The sequence below is a fragment of the Otolemur garnettii genome, unplaced genomic scaffold, assembly GCF_000181295.1.
Source record: "Otolemur garnettii isolate 467f Iridium unplaced genomic scaffold, OtoGar3 scaffold00089, whole genome shotgun sequence".
NCBI lineage: Eukaryota > Metazoa > Chordata > Mammalia > Primates > Galagidae > Otolemur > Otolemur garnettii.
In genome coordinates, this window is record NW_003852484.1 from 678,068 (window position 1) to 693,769 (window position 15,702).

General features: G+C 40.2%; 1 protein-coding gene across 1 annotated transcript in view; it reads left to right on the forward strand.

Moving 5' to 3' along the window:
• The window catches only part of SLC12A8 (solute carrier family 12 member 8), a 119,923-nt gene that overhangs the window by 99,085 nt on the left and 5,136 nt on the right, over nt 1–15,702 (forward strand). The window contains exons 10-11 of the mRNA XM_012808391.2: nt 11,442–11,539; nt 12,414–12,531. Coding sequence (XP_012663845.1) covers nt 11,442–11,539; nt 12,414–12,531 — 216 coding nt within the window. The remainder of the gene's footprint in view (nt 1–11,441; nt 11,540–12,413; nt 12,532–15,702) is intronic.

Consider the following 15,702-nt stretch of genomic DNA (forward strand, 5'->3'; position numbering starts at 1 on the left):
CCTGTGGTCCCAGCTACTTGGGAGGCGGAGGCAGGAGACTCGCTTGAGCCCAGGAGTTGGAGGTTGCTGTGAGCTGTAATGCCATGGCATTCTACCCAGGGGGACAGCTTGAGGCTCTGTCTCAAAAAAAAAAAAAAAAAATAGCTGGGTGTTGTGGCGGGCACCTGTAGTCCCGGCTGCTTGGGAGGCTGAGGCAAGTGGATCACTTGAGCCCAAGAGTTTGAGGTTACTGTGAGTTATGACATCATAGCATTCTTTTGGGGGCAAGAAAGTGAGACTGTCTCAAAAAAAAAAAAAAAAGAAAAGAAAAGAAAAAGAAAGAAAGAAAGTCCTTCTCTGTTCTTTTCATTCTTCCTGTTTTCTTCAGATTTGTTTTTCTCTATCTTTTTCTAGGAGGCTTTTATTAAAATATCAGCTTTTTATTTCTTTTCATACTTAAAAAGTTTTAAAAAACCCTTTTTTTAAAAAAAAAGTGAAGTACTAGAAAGCTGTTAGATGACTTGTGCACGTGGGCAGGGCTTGTTGATTGGGGCACTTCACTGCAAAATGATTAGGAGTATGCTAGCCTTCTCCCTGGAGGCCCCCTGAATATGGATATCTATAGGGTTTTCTTTGGGGCTTTTCAATTTTCTAGAGAGGATTCCTTTAATCTCCCTGCAAGATGGCAATTTGCATTATGGAAGGGGGGGGGATAAGAATGTTGGAGGGAGGTCCCACAGTTGAAGGTATAAACGTTCATTTTTAAACGTTCATTTAATCCCTATACCCCTTTGCTGGGCCTGGTATGCCAAGTCCAGCCACTCTCTGGTTGGTTTCTTCAGAGGGAAGTCCCCTTGTGAAGCTGATTGGGGGAGAGAAAGGGTTGTAACTTAGCTGCATGGGCCTGGGAGGGATCTTGGTACACAATAAATACAGATTTGCCACCAGCTCTTACCCCTTGCCATTGCCTGGGATACAGTGCTTCTGGTCCTGAACTTCACAGGGGTCTGTCAGGATGAACTGGGCTGAGCCTTGTCAGCTCCCTCTCTGTGGTCCCCAGAGTTCACCCTCCTCTGCTCTGCGCAGTCTGTCACCACTGTCACCTGTCCATCTTCTAAGACATGTCTTGTTTTTCCTCTGTCATTTTCTTTATGTTCATGGCTTAATGCCTATTTGATGCCTTTTCTACCCTCTTGGTGGGTCTTCAGGAGAGACATGTGGTCAGCCTGCAATGTTTAATCAATGAAATGGTCACTACCCAGTTGCCTAGCCTTAGAAATGCACAGCTATTGTCGAGCATCACCTCTCTGCCTCTCTTTGTTGCCTTGACCTTGGTGTAGCCCCTGAGTGTCATGCACCTGGACTCTGCTAAGTTTCCAAACTCGTCAGGCTACTAGTCTGCCTACAGACTCTCCCTGATCCCACTTCTCCTTCACATTGCCCACTGAATGACCTTTCTGAGATAAAACTCTCACCATGTTGCTCTTACTTAGAAACTCTGCTGGAATCTAACCCCTTCCATCTAAAGTCCCAGATCTATGTGAGATGCAGAGTTCTTCACTGTCCTGCCCTAATCCACCTTCCTAGCCACTGCTCATGACAACCCACGCCCTGCATGTGCCAGCTATGCCCAAACTGGCGTCTAAATATGTCCTGTTCTTTATTCCCTCCCGCGTTCACATATCCTGTTCTGCCTCCTCAAATTGCTTTCCCCTCCCCACTCCATTTGGAAAACTCTAACTTATTTAAAATCCATTTGACTTCTAAGACCCACTTTCACCCCTCCTGAGGACTCCCTGATTTTCTCCAATGTGCAACCATAACATTTGATTCATACTAGAAATATAAACTATTATCCCATGTTTATATCACATTTGTTTACACATTTGTCTTCAAGACTATTTATCTGTCTTAAGAAAAATAAATATTAGTTTCATTCCTTTGTCACTAAGCCATGAGTTTCCTTTCAGCACCAACCATGGCCTTTCACCTTTGTATTTATCACAACATTCCCATGAGTACACAGAATGTAGCAAACTCTTGGTAAAGCCTAGTTAAACTGATGACCAGTTGAACAAATGATGGCTAAAACTGAAACATTGATCAGTAAGTAGAATAGAAAGGGTTAAGCCATTGTAAGAAACTAATATTTGACAAACCAGATGCCATAAAAAAATAAGAATCAAATCACAATTGAATAAATATTCTTAAGAGTAAATGGATTTAACAATTAACTTTGGGCTGTATTTTATACCTCACATACACATGAATTTGTTATTTATAACAGCTGTGGAGGAGAGATATTTCTGACTGTTGTAGACATCATCAAAGACAAAAAGGATCTGATTAAATAGAAATAAAAAACATTTGCACAACACAGTGTCACAGAAGGAAACAATTATTCTGACAAACACAACCGATAAAAGCTTACCTTCCAAAGCATATTATTTTTAAAAACAGGAAGGTCAAAATCCAGATTTTACTAAAAAGATCAAGAGAGATGTCTATGTAGTTTATATGTGAAAAATCAGTGCCCAGACTCATTCATTTCCACTCAACAAATGAACTTTCATTTAATTAAATTAATTAATTAATTTATTTTGAGACAGAGTTTAACTCCTGTCCTTGGTAGAGTGCCATGGCATCATCAAAGCTCACAGTCCTGGGCTCAAGAGATCATCTTGTCTCAGCCTCCTGAGTAACTGGGATTACAGGCGCCCACCATGATGCCCAGCTAATTTTTCTGTTTTTAGTGGAGTTGAGGTCTTGCTCTTGCTTAGACTGGTCTGGAACTTCTGAGTTCAGGCAATCCACTCGCCTCAGCCTCCCAGAGTGCTAGGATTACAGGAGTGAGCCACCGTGCCCCACCTGAACTTTTATTAAGTGTTAAATACTGTTAGTAGCTAAAAGGCCAGCATGTATTGAGCACATCCTACCTATGTGCTTGGCACTGAGCTAAGCACTTAATATGGATTATTCCATTGAAACCTAGAATTCCGCTTAAATTCAGAAATATATGTTAAAATTGTTACTATCTTTTTGCAGACAATGAAACTGAGGCTTAGAGAAAGTAAACACTTGCTCAACATGTAAGACAGTCAGAATTTCAACCCAGGTCTGTCTGACTTTAGAAAAGTGTATGCCACTTGCTGTGAGAATCTGTTACGGACTAGGCCATGATATTGGTTAAATCAGCACAGATTAGACCACCTTTAAGATATCATTGCGTATCTATTAAGCTCTAAGAATTTAAATAAAAAATAGTAGACCTGTGATAACTAGGTATATGCGCACAAACGTCAATGGCTCCTCAGTTTAACTAGGCTTTATCAAGAGTTTGCTACATTCCTCCTGGACCTATAGACTACATTTTTGGGTCAAATTTGAGAAATCTTTGGCCATTATTTCTTCAAATAATTTTTCTGCCCTGTCATTTTCTCCTGTCCTCCGGAACTCCCATCACACATTTGTTGCGCGCTTGACACTGTCCCACGTGACTCTGAGGCCCTCTTCCTTTGTCTTCTACCTTTCCCACTCTGTCCTTCACTTTGGATAATTTCCATCTTCAAGTTCACTGACTCCTTCTTCTACCAACTCAGATCTGCTGTTGAACCCATCTAGTGAATTTTTAATTTCTGTTATTGTGCTTTTTAATTGTAGAATTTTCTTTTTTCTTTCTTTTTTTTTTTTTTTTGGAGACAGAGTGAGACTCTGTCATCCTAGGTTGAGTGCTGTGGCATCATAGCTCACAGAAACCTCAAACTCTTGGGCTCAGCCTCCTAGGTAGCTAGGGCTACCAGCACCAACCACAACACCCAGCTATTTTTAGAGATAGGTTCTTCCTTTTGCTCATGCTGGTCTTGAACTCCTAGCTCAGGTGATCCACCCACCTCAGCCCCCCCAGAGTGCTAGGATTATAAGTGTGAGCCATCGTGCCTGGCCTTAATTGTAGAATGTTCACATTTTTATAGTTTATATTTCTGTGTTGATAATTCCCTATTTTCAAAGTTATTGTCATCCTATTTTCCTTAAGTCATTGAGATTATATTTTTCTTTAATTTGTTGAACACATTTAGAATAGCTGCTTTGAAGTCTTTGCCTGCTAAATCCAACATGTGGGCCTATTCAGTCAGTTTCTTCTGATGTATTTTTTTTCTCTGAGCACAGGTCACAGTTCCCTATTTCTTTGCCTGTCTTGTAATTTTTGGTTGGCAACTGGGCAATGGTAGATAATATATCACAACAACTCTTGATTTTAATGTACATTTCTGAGTTTTTATTTGTTTGCCTTAGTAAAAATGCCTGAATGTGAACTGTGAAATCTGTTCTCCCTGCTGATGTCTTTAGTCAGCTTCTTATTCCTGTTTTTATTTTTTTAGCTTGGCTTTCTAGGAAGTTGCCCCTATGTGTGCATAGCACATAAGGCTTCTGCTCTCTGCCAGTCAATCTGTGTGAAGATCCTGGCAAGCACAATCAAAGTTGCAGCCAGTTGGTTCTCCAGTCTCCCCTGGCTTTTACTTTTTGCCAGGCTCTGTCCAGTCTCCCCAGGTGTGGGCATAGTTTCCTAGTCACCCAGGGAAGTGTAGGGGAGGTTATTTAGACCTATGGCTCTGTCATTTTCAAGATCTCCCTCTTTAATTTTCTGCTGGTCTACTACTCACTCTACCTGGGTCTGCACCCTCAGGTTAGCAAAGCTGGGGATTTTTCCCCATTCATTTTTCTATTGTCCTCACTATATTTAGCTTATAAAGCCACAGCCTTTTTCCCTGGCTTCAAATCAAGTTTGCCCTCCTGGCAGCAAAGCTGGTGGTTTCTGACTAGCTCCATGGCTATGACAACTGGGGCATGGCTAGGAGCAGTCCAGGCTAGAAGGCTGCAACTCTCACCATCTCAGCATTAAAAAATAAATGCTTTTCAATGCATTGTCTCCATTTGGGAAATTTCTGTGTTTTCCTAGTTTGTGTAGTTTTATTCTTATTTTTTGTGGTGAAGACACACTGACCTTTTCATACTGCCAGAGCTGGAACTCCTTCTGGTTCGTTCCTTCTGGAGAATGACATTTGGAAATAAAACAAGAAATGTAAAACTGTTTATTTGCCATGATTTAGTAAATGTATTTGGGGGAAGTGTGTGTGTGTATATATATATATATATATAAATCAACCTAAAACCAAACAACAAACCAAAAAATGTATACCAGATTGTCACATTTGCATTGTTTGCGCTAATGACAAATTAGAAATAACTTAAATGCTCAGCGTTTGGAAAGTGGTTAAGCAAATTGTAGTATCAACATGGTAAACTATCACATGGATTTCAAACATGGTTCTTTGTGGACTATAGCAATGCACAATCCCAGTTTATACACCCTGATTAGAACTGTATGTTTATTCTGACAAAGACATGAAGTGGATTTTCAGAAAGAGTTTAATGTTTATTTTAAGTGCTTTCTGTAAAATTACCCCGATTTATGATTTAAAAAATTAACACAGTTGGCCTTCCCCCTCTATGCTTAAAGGGTTTATCATGTGCATGAGTTTTGTGAACGTTGAACTTCTTAGATGCTAAATTTTACAAGTCAATTTACCATTATGCATTATGTTTGATGTTTTTAACATGGATGGTGTGTGATTTCGTTTGTTTGTTTTGTGACTAGAGGCTCGATAAAGTTGCCTTCCTGATTAGTACTCCATAGTATTTCTAGCATAAGAAACTGGCGTCCCATCCCCCACAAGTTAGTAAGAATTGCTTCTTCCAGCAAAATCTTTGACAAGAGAAAAAATTCCTTTAGTCGTTTTGGAAGGGTTTTGAAACCACAGCTACTTAGAATTATGAATAATTGTCTGCCCATGTTGTTGTACCTATTCTAAGTCATCAAGCACTGTTGCATAAAGTCTCCCTTGCATAGCTGATGTGTAAAATTATGTTGTGTCCATCTGGTGGACCATCCCCTTCCTATTACTACTCCTCAAGTTTCTCAGAAAACACACACACAATTCCTTTTAGGTTCAGTATAAAAGAAGTTGTACAAGATTGAGTATGGTGAAAGGGTGAGCTTAACATTTGGCAAATCTCAGGCAAAAATTTAAGTTCTTAACCAATAATGTTCTTTCTTAATGACTGACTGTATTTTACTAAGCCTATGATTTTAAAAATGTCATACATTAGGCATATTAAAATTATGCAGTTTAATTAAGGGCGATTATAACAGAATTCCTCCTTTTTTTTTTAGAGACAGAGTCTCACTTTATCACCCTTGGCAGAGTGCCGTGGCATCACAGCTTACAGCAACCTCCAACTCCTGGGCTTAGGCAATTCTCTTCCCTCAGCCTCCCAAGTAGCTGGGACTATAGGTGCCTGCTACAATGCCTGGCTATTTTTTTCTGTTGCAGTTTAGCCAGGGCTGGGTTCGAATCCACCACCCTTGGTATATGGAGCTGGCACCCTACCCACTGAGACACAGGCATCACCCCAGAATTCCTACTTTTAAAAAAATAATAGAGGCATCTATTCAAATCAATCATACATCTTGGCAGACTTATTTTAATCCACAACGAATAAGGAGACTTTTATTGAGTACTTCCTACACACAAACTTCTAAATGCCTAAAGTTGGTATTTAAAATATAAAAGACGGTTCTTGCCCTCCAGGTATAGGTGTATAAAAAATAAGTATAATAGAACCTCCATAATTGACCACCTCCCTACATTGACTACCTCCTTAAGTTAACCAAATTTTCATAGACTGGACATGCACCACATGTCCATATCAGTACAGCAGGCCTAATTCTTTATGTTGACCACATCTGTATGTTGACTAGTTTGTCTCTTGGGTGGTCAACTGACAGGGGTCCTACTGAATAATAGTTGGAAGCCCATGATGAATACAAATTGATATTGAGAAGTTGAAGATTTCTCAGGGGATAGGATGATTTATTTATTCATTCAACCAGATGTATAAAGCATCTCCTACACTCAGGCATTATTCTAAGCGCTAGGGGCACATGCAGAAAGTCTTTGCTGTCATACAGCTTACATCCTAGTAAGAGAAAGTACAGATAAACAAGCAAATATACATGTATATCATAATGTCAACAAGTAATGAGTGTTATGAAGAATAATAAAGTGGGGTAAGGGGATTGAGAGAGACCCTGATAGGGAAGGTGTGCTATTTCAGATCAGTTCTGAAAAGAACTTTCTGGGAAGAGAATATTTTAATGGGGAACTGAATCATAGGAAGCAGTGAGCCACACAGAGGGGTAAGGAGTTCCAGGTAAAGGAAATGAAATGTACAAAGGTACAGACAGGAATTAGATGGGCAAGTTCCCGGAACAGCAGAGGTCCAGCAGCAGCTGGAGAGCAGTGAGCCAGGGGAGAATGATCAGAGAGAAGCCTAGTGAGGAAAGTGGGCACAGTGCTGTGTAGGGCCAAGCAGGCCACTCTGTGTGTGGTAGGAGGCCATGAAGGTTCTAGCTGGTGCCCAGTGTGATCAGACTCAGGCTTTAAGAACATCACTGGCTTTGAGAGGAATGGTTTGTACAAAGGTAAAGAGAAGGAACCAAGGCCAATTTGGGAGGTGCACTAGTTAGGGTAGGCCAAACTGCTATAACAACCAAAAGTGAATTGGTTCAAACACAGTAGAAATTTATTTCTCATTTGCATTAACAGCCCAGGAAGGGGCTCCAAATCAGTGAGAGGCTCTCTTTCATGCAGTGATTCAGGGAGCCAGGCGCCTTTATTTGTATGACTTCACCCTCCCCAGGACCTTGTCATGTGCAAAGAAAGTCAAAACTGCGTCACTAGACTTCAGGCAGAGTAAGGAGAAAGTGTACGGAGAAGAGGCACACATTCCCATAAAGACATTGGCCCAGAAGCGGCACTCACCATTTCTGTTCACATTCTGCTGGGGAGAACTTAGTGACGTGGCTATACCTGACTGCGAGGAATCCTGGGAAATGTATTCTGGCTGTGATCTCTACTGTAGGAGCCCACTGTGCGTGAAAATCGAAAGTGGGGCTCAGCACCCGTAGCACAGTGGTTAGGGCACCAGCAACATGCACTGAGGCTGGCGGGTTCAAACCCAGCCCGGGCCAGCTAGACAACAGTGACAACTGCTGCAAAAAAATAGCCAGGTGTTGCAGTGGGTGCCTGTAGTCCCAGTTACTTGGGAGGCTGAGGCAAGAGAATCGCTTAAGCCCAAGTGTTTAATGTTGCTGTGAGCTGTGACGGCATGGCACTCTACCAAGGGCAACATAGTGAGACTCTGTCTCAAAAAAATAAAAATAAAAAGTAAAAATAAAATAAAAAAGAAAAATGAAATGAAAGTGAGTTGGATGAGGATGGGAGCCACGGAGGTGGTAAGAGGTAATCATAGCAGAATGTATTTTGGTGGTAGAATCAACAGGACTTACCAATGGAATAGATGTAGGTTTGAGAGAAAGAAAGGAGTCAGGGTTCACTTAGATGTTTTTGTAAATGGCGGGTGTCATTTACTCGGATAAAAAAGACTTGGGGGGGAAATAGTTTTCTGTTTCAACCATGTTAAGTTTGAAGTGCTTATCAGCAAACTAAGGGGAGATATTGAGGAGAAAACGAGGTGTTCAAAACTTAATTTCAAGGGAGAGGTTGAAAATGATGTAAACTTGGAGTCATTGGTATATCAACAGTATTTAAAGCCATGGAATAGATGAGATCTCTTAGGAGTGGGCATATATAAAAGAAAGAAGAGAGCTGATGATTGGACATTGGGACACTTCGATATTTTCAGGTTGGAAGGAAGAGATGAGCCAGCAAAGGAGACTGAGTGGGCAGTGAGATAGGAGAAAAACCTGGAAAGGAGAACGTGACCATGTGTGTCCAATGCTGCCTGAAGGTCAAGTGGAATGAGGACCAGCAGTTGGCTGCTGAATTTGAAAAGATTTCAAATCACTGGCAACTTCAGTAAGAGTGGTTTTAGTGGAATGGTGTATATAGTCTCAAGAAGGGAATGGTGTACATGGTCTTAAGAGTAAGGAAATAATGGGACATGAAGATTGCACAGCAATTCTTTTGAGGAAGTTAGCTATAAGGGAGACAAAGAAATAAGGCAATAACCAGCTATGACCTGGAGACATATATTTAGTTAGGAGAAATTACAGTGTATTTGTATTTGATGGGAATGATTCAGTAGAGGACAGAAAAATTAAGGTGAGAGTAAAGTCTCTGAACAGGCCAGATGGGGTGGGATCCAGGGTATAAATGCAGGGATGGGCCTTAGGTGGGAGCAGGACGGTTTGCCTGTTGCAAAAGGGGGGAAGGCAGAATAGAGATGCAAGTGACTTGGCAGATTTGGTGATAAGAGGATATAAATGTTCTCTTTGGAGAGGAGAGGTTGTGAATGTGTTATGCATTAATTGCTTAGGTATGGGATGGCTGAGGAATGTGGAAGCAAGTATATATGCAAGGGAATGCTGATAATCTTGGACTCTGGGACCTGAGCTAGGTGATGGAAAGTGCTGTGAAAAAGTGTATAAACGCTTCCCTGACCATTGTTTCGGGGCCACTCTCTTCTGTGACCACTTTAATGGTGGGAGTGACCCGAGCATATGCCTGATAGAGAAATAAAACTTGGTTTTCCATGTGTGCATGGTCTCTCGGTGGCATATTGGGTCCTAACAAAAGCAAAAACATACTAGGGAAATTATCCAAAGATCCTTCTGTAGACTTATGAATAGTTGGAGTGAGGAACAGCAGAGCAAATGAGCTAAAAATTATTTTTAAAAAAGGAAGCTATGGGGTGAGAGTAGATTGCTTAAAATTCTGATTTAGGAAATGTAAGTTTATGGGTAATGACAAACCTCAAGTGTGGCTAAGAGAGTTTATAGTTGAGGGGAGTAAAAGGAAAGATTGTTGGAGTGAGGCTTTCAAGGAACCCCAGGAGCAGGGCATTGAATGAGTTGTTTATGTAGAAGTCACTGAAGTCACCAAGAATGATGATGGGAAGATGGTGAGCTGGAGGCTGAAATGATTAACAAGGTGCAGTGACCAAGCTTATTAAGGACTGTAATGATAAAGGGGAAGGTGTGAAATAGTCTGATGGTATGAGCTTCAAAGAGGATAGGTCATAAAGCCACAGTGACCAGAGAGGACAGAAGCTTGACCAGGAACACTCAGTGAGTACCCACTGCATGCCAAGCCCTCTGCTCAAGATAGGTGTGGTGTAGACCCACAATAAAGTATATTGTCTGGTGGGTGAAGAAACATGTAATCAAATATACAACAACAAATAATGGGGAGTGTTAGGAAGGAAAAGAAACAGGCCTTAAGGGAATAAATTTCGATTTTTGTTGTGGGGGTTGCTTTCTGTGAGGAAGTGCTGAGATCTGAGGGCTGAATAGGAGTTAGGCAAGCAGAGGGCCAGCCCATCCCTGAGAAGAGTGTCCCAGCTGCATTCCAGGGACCAACAAAATATCAGAAGTGGCTGAGATGGGAAGGGGGATAGCATGTGAGATAGGACTGGGACACGCTGTGAGAAGGAAGGGGCTGGGCACAGTGCTGGTGAGGACAGGGCAGTCCCTCTGAAGCAGAGATTTGGTGTTGGAGAATAGAGGAAGCCCAGTTAGGGAGCTGTCAGCCACATTCCTGAGCAACAAGCAAGAAGGTGAGAACTCCTGAAGGCTTAGTGCTGAATGGAAGTGTAAACATACAGCAAAGTTAATCCAACAGACCATTTGTTTGAATCACTATTGTAGCATTGAGGGTAATTAGACCATATTGTTAAACAATCTAGATGCATTTTCATGGTTAAATGGAGCATTTCTGGAACCAGTTCAAAACCAGGAAGGCAGAGCTGAAGAGCGTAGGGCTCTGAGAAGCTTGGACATGTCAGAAATCCCTTGAGGACAAGGCGGAAATACACATTTGTTTATTGTCAGACCTCAACTGCCAGAGGAAGGAATCAGAGGACCTATTCTCCCTCCCCCCTGCTCCTCATCACTTTATGGTCTACACCTGAGATCAGGCGAACCTGAGCTAATCTTCACAGTCAGAAGGTTGCGCTGACCATCCCACAATAGATTGGGCCAGCAGATCCAGTGGTCATACTTGGGAGCCAAGACCAAGGCTGTGCAAGATCCTACTCTATCCCCTTACCTCTAACAGAGAGGGGCTATCTGAACTTCCCATTCCCCCAGACAACAGACCTGGCCAGATGTGTAGTGGGCTTTAAAGGAGCTTCCCTCTCCATCCTGCCCCTCCTTTCCTTTCCTTCTCAGATCCTTGGCTGGTGGGAAGGCTTAAACGCTTCCTTCCATCTTCTCCAAGAGTAAGTAGTAGCACTTGTCCTTTAGGCTAAGTTACAAAAATGGGTAAGAGGAGCTCATAGATATTTGCTTATAAAAACAGAAGAGAATTTTGTAGCAAATTGATAGCCAAGGATTGAATTTAAATCCAAATCTAATCTACTTAATCTAATTTATTTTTTAGATTTCTTCCTGAAGTCTAGGCTCCAGGAACAAGATGTCCACAGGAGACCAACTTCTTTCTACACGTATATATGTAACCCTTGGGTCTCCCTGTTGGGGGTGAGTAACTTTATCTTGATCTAATTGTCATTGGGCCATATCAGGTGGAGATGTGTGATGTTGGGGGCGTGGAGAGAAAGAAGGAGAGCTTAATTAGAAGCAGTGTGATTTAATTACCTGATATATTAGAATTTAGGTGAGACCACATATGGCAAAATTACATTTAATGAACCACTTCTTTTATATTTATTTATTTATTTATTTATTTTGAGATACAGTCTCATTCTGTTGCCCAGGCTAAAGTGCAGTGAACATGATCCTAGCTCACTATAGCTTCAAACTCCTGGTCTCAAGGGATTTTCCTGCCTTGGCCTCCTGAGTAGCTGGGAGTATAAGTGCATGCCATGGTGCTTAGCTAATTTTTCTATTTTTAGTAGAGATGGGGTCTTGGTCTTGCTTGGGCTGGTCTCAAACTCAAGCAATCTTCCCAGAGTGCTAGGATTATAGGTGTGAGCCACTATGCCTGGCCTGGATCACTTATTTTAATCAATGATTTATTTTTTAAATAATTAATAGTCTCCAATAACCTTTGCATTACTAAATTTCTAGGCTAATGGAAAATTAGCATAATGCTATTCTAATTTGTTTCTTGTAGGGAGGAATGGGATGAGGAGCTAGGATAGAATATCTATTTGTTGATGGCTTTGATTAAAGGGTCACTTTTGGAGGGTCTCTTCTCAAACACCTGCTTAAGTGAAGTTCATTAAATTATGAGTGAATGTCAATTATTCAGACTTTTACAGTGATCAGAAATTGATGAGAGGGACTACTTACTCTTAAGGCCTTAGCCTTGTGGCTTGCCTACCATGTGGGAAGCCATTAGGTGGAGATAAGCGATGTTGGGGGTGTGGCCCTTCCTTCTCTGTTTCTACAGGCTGTTGGGTCCCTTCTCATCATGTTTGTGATCCAGTGGGTCTATACCCTGGTTAACATGGGTGTTGCTGCCATTGTGTATTTCTACATTGGCCGGGCCAGTCCAGGACTTCACCTAGGTAAGCAGCAAAGCCATTTGCCACCACTTCTCTCATTCTCTTTAGCACTCATTGAAAAAAAAAATGTTGGCTCGGCACCTGTGGCTCAACTGGCTAAGGCGCCAGCCACGTACACCTAAGGTGGCGGGTTCAAATCCCCAGCCCGGACCCGCCAAACAACAATGATGGTTGCAACCAAAAAAAATAGCTGGGCGTTGTGGCGGGCACCTGTGGTCCCAGCTACTTGGGAGGCGGAGGCAGGAGACTCGCTAGAGCCCAGGAGTTGGAGGTTGCTGTGAGCTGTAATGCCACGGCACTGTACCCAGGGGGACAGCTTGAGGCTCTGTCTCAAAAAAAAAAAAAAAAGAAAGAAAAAAAAAGAAAAAAAAATGTTTTGAACGTCTGTTAAATGCCAACACTGACTTAGATATGAATCCAATTTTCAAATCATTTATAGTCTGGAAGGAGAACTATGATATACACATAAATGATTACAAATGAACAATAATAACTTATTGTAAGATTTATAAGGCACATAGAAGTAAAATGCACAACCATACAAGAGCTAGCTAGAAGGAATGAAATGGAAGTATACTTCTGTTATAAGTTTCTTGTACTATATATTAAATACCATAATACTACTTAAAGGTAGGTTGTGGTAAGTTTAGTAAAGCAGCCCACTAAACTAACACAACACAGAATTATAGCTAAACTAATAAAGAAGATACAGTTGAATGAAAAAATACACAAATCAAAATAAGGCAGAAAAAGAAGAAAGAGATAAAGGACATACAGGACACACAAAAAACAAATAGCAAGATGATTATATATATGTATATGTGTATGTATCTATATGTATATATGGCATATATAGGGTATATATAGGTATACCATATATGTATGGTATATAAAGGTATATATATGCAAATATATACCTAGCCATATCAATAATCATATTAAATACAGATGGTCTTAAGTGTCAAAGATTGTTAGATTGAATAAAAAAGCATGATCCAACTTATATGCTGCTTACAAGAAACCTCCTTTAAATATAAAGACACAAACAGATTAAAAGTGAAAGGATGGAAAAGATATACTGGGCTCATACTAATCAAAAGGAGGCAATAGTGGCCGTGTTAACATTCGACAAAGTGATTTTAGGAAAATATTTCAAGGATAAAGAGAATCATTTCACAAAGAGAAAAATTTATCAAGAAGACACAATAAACGTGATTTAGGCACTTAGAACATTAAATTACATAAAGCAAAACCTGATAGACTCCAAGAAGACATAGAAAAGTTCATAATTATAGTCAGAGATTTTAACACCACTCTTCCAATAATTTACAAAATAAATAGGCATAAAATCAGCAAGGCTATAGAAGGTTTGAATAATGCTGTCAACAAACTTGGCTTGACATTTATAGAACACGGCACCCCCAAGCAGCAGAATACACATTCTTTTCAAGTATACATGAAACATTTACCACGACAGACCATATTCTAGGATATAAAAAATGTTTCAATAAATTAAATATTCAAGTCAATTTAAGAGCAATGTATGTTTTCTGACCAAAAGGAGAAGTAATTAGATATAAATATATGTTCACAATGTGAGGTTAAAAAAAAAAATGAATAGCAGAAAGATATCAGAAAATAGATAACTATTTCAGAAACTAAATAACACTAAAAAAACCCTATAGGAATTAAATAACCCATGGTTCAAAGAAGAAAGCAGAAATGAAATTACAAAATATTTTGAACTGAACAAAAGTGGAAATACATAGCTGGGTGTTGTGGAAAGCGCCTGTAGTCCCAGCTACTTGAGAGGCTGAGGCAAGAGAATGGCTTAAGCCCACAAGTTTGAGGTTGCTGTGAGCTGTGACACCACAGTACTCTACCCAGGGCAACAGCTTGAGACTCTGTTCCCCCCCCCCCAAAAAAAAAGAAAAAAAGAAAATATACTATATCAAAATTATAGGATGTAGCTAACTTAGGGTAGAAAGGAAATTTATAACATCAAATACTTATACACAAAAAGAAGAAGCTAGATGTGGTTACTCATGCCTGTAGTCCCAGCTACTGGGGAGACTGAGGCAAGAGGATTGTTTGAGCGCAAGAGTTTGAAGTTGCAGTGAGGTATAATAGTGCCATTGCATCTCAGCCTGGGCAAGACCCTGTCTCAAAAAAAAAAAAAAAGTAAAGAAAGAAAAAATAATAAAAGAGGTTGCAGTGACCTATTATGACACCACTGTACTCTAGAAAAAAGAAAAAGAAAAAGAAAAGAGCTTTCAAATCAGTTCCAGCTTCCAACTTAAGAAACTAGGCCAAGTATGATGGCTCACAACTGTAATCCGAGGACTCTGGGTAGTAATCCTAAGCAAAGGTGGGTGGTTTGCTTGAGCTCAGGAGTTCAAGACCAGCCTCAGCAAGAGTGAGACCCTCTTTCTAGCCCCCCCCCCCAAAAAGACAGAAAAATTAGCCAGGCATTGTGGTGGGCACCTGTAGTCCCAGCTATTTAAGAAGTTGAGGCAAGAGGATCACTTGAGCCCAAGAATTTGAGGCCGCTGTGAGCTATGACACCACAGCGCTCTACCCTGGGGCAAAGAGTGAGATTCTGTTTCAAATAAATAAATACATAAGTAAATAATGATTTATCAAAACAATAATGCTTAGTGGTCTTTATATCAGCTAATTTCATGTATTGAATGTATTTTAATTAACATAGGTGTTATTTCAATGATTGCTTCTCAATTTCTTTTTAAAAGTTTGATCTTAGGAAATATTTACCAGAAATCTATTCACAGGAAAGTATGAAATCAAATTTCAGGCCAATGTCCATCCAAAATTTGCATGATTTGGAATCTAATTGATTACACTTAAGCAGGGTCAGTTTATAAAATGCTTATGCTTATTTTCTTCCTCTTGACAATCTCAAAATATATTAGGAATCTTTTCTTTGCAATTGCAGGTATGAAAGCAAATCTAAGACATATCCTCCCTTTAACCATGAGAACCCTAAATGATACTAAGTAAACATCCACTGCATGTTGTTGACCTTAGCCAAGATCCTAACATAAGTTTCTTAAAATAATGCAAACTTCCTATTCATATATTGAACATTAGCTATTTAATCAATTTTCAACTATGTATGTGTATGTAAGTTAGAAGAACATTTTCTTTTTTTTTTTT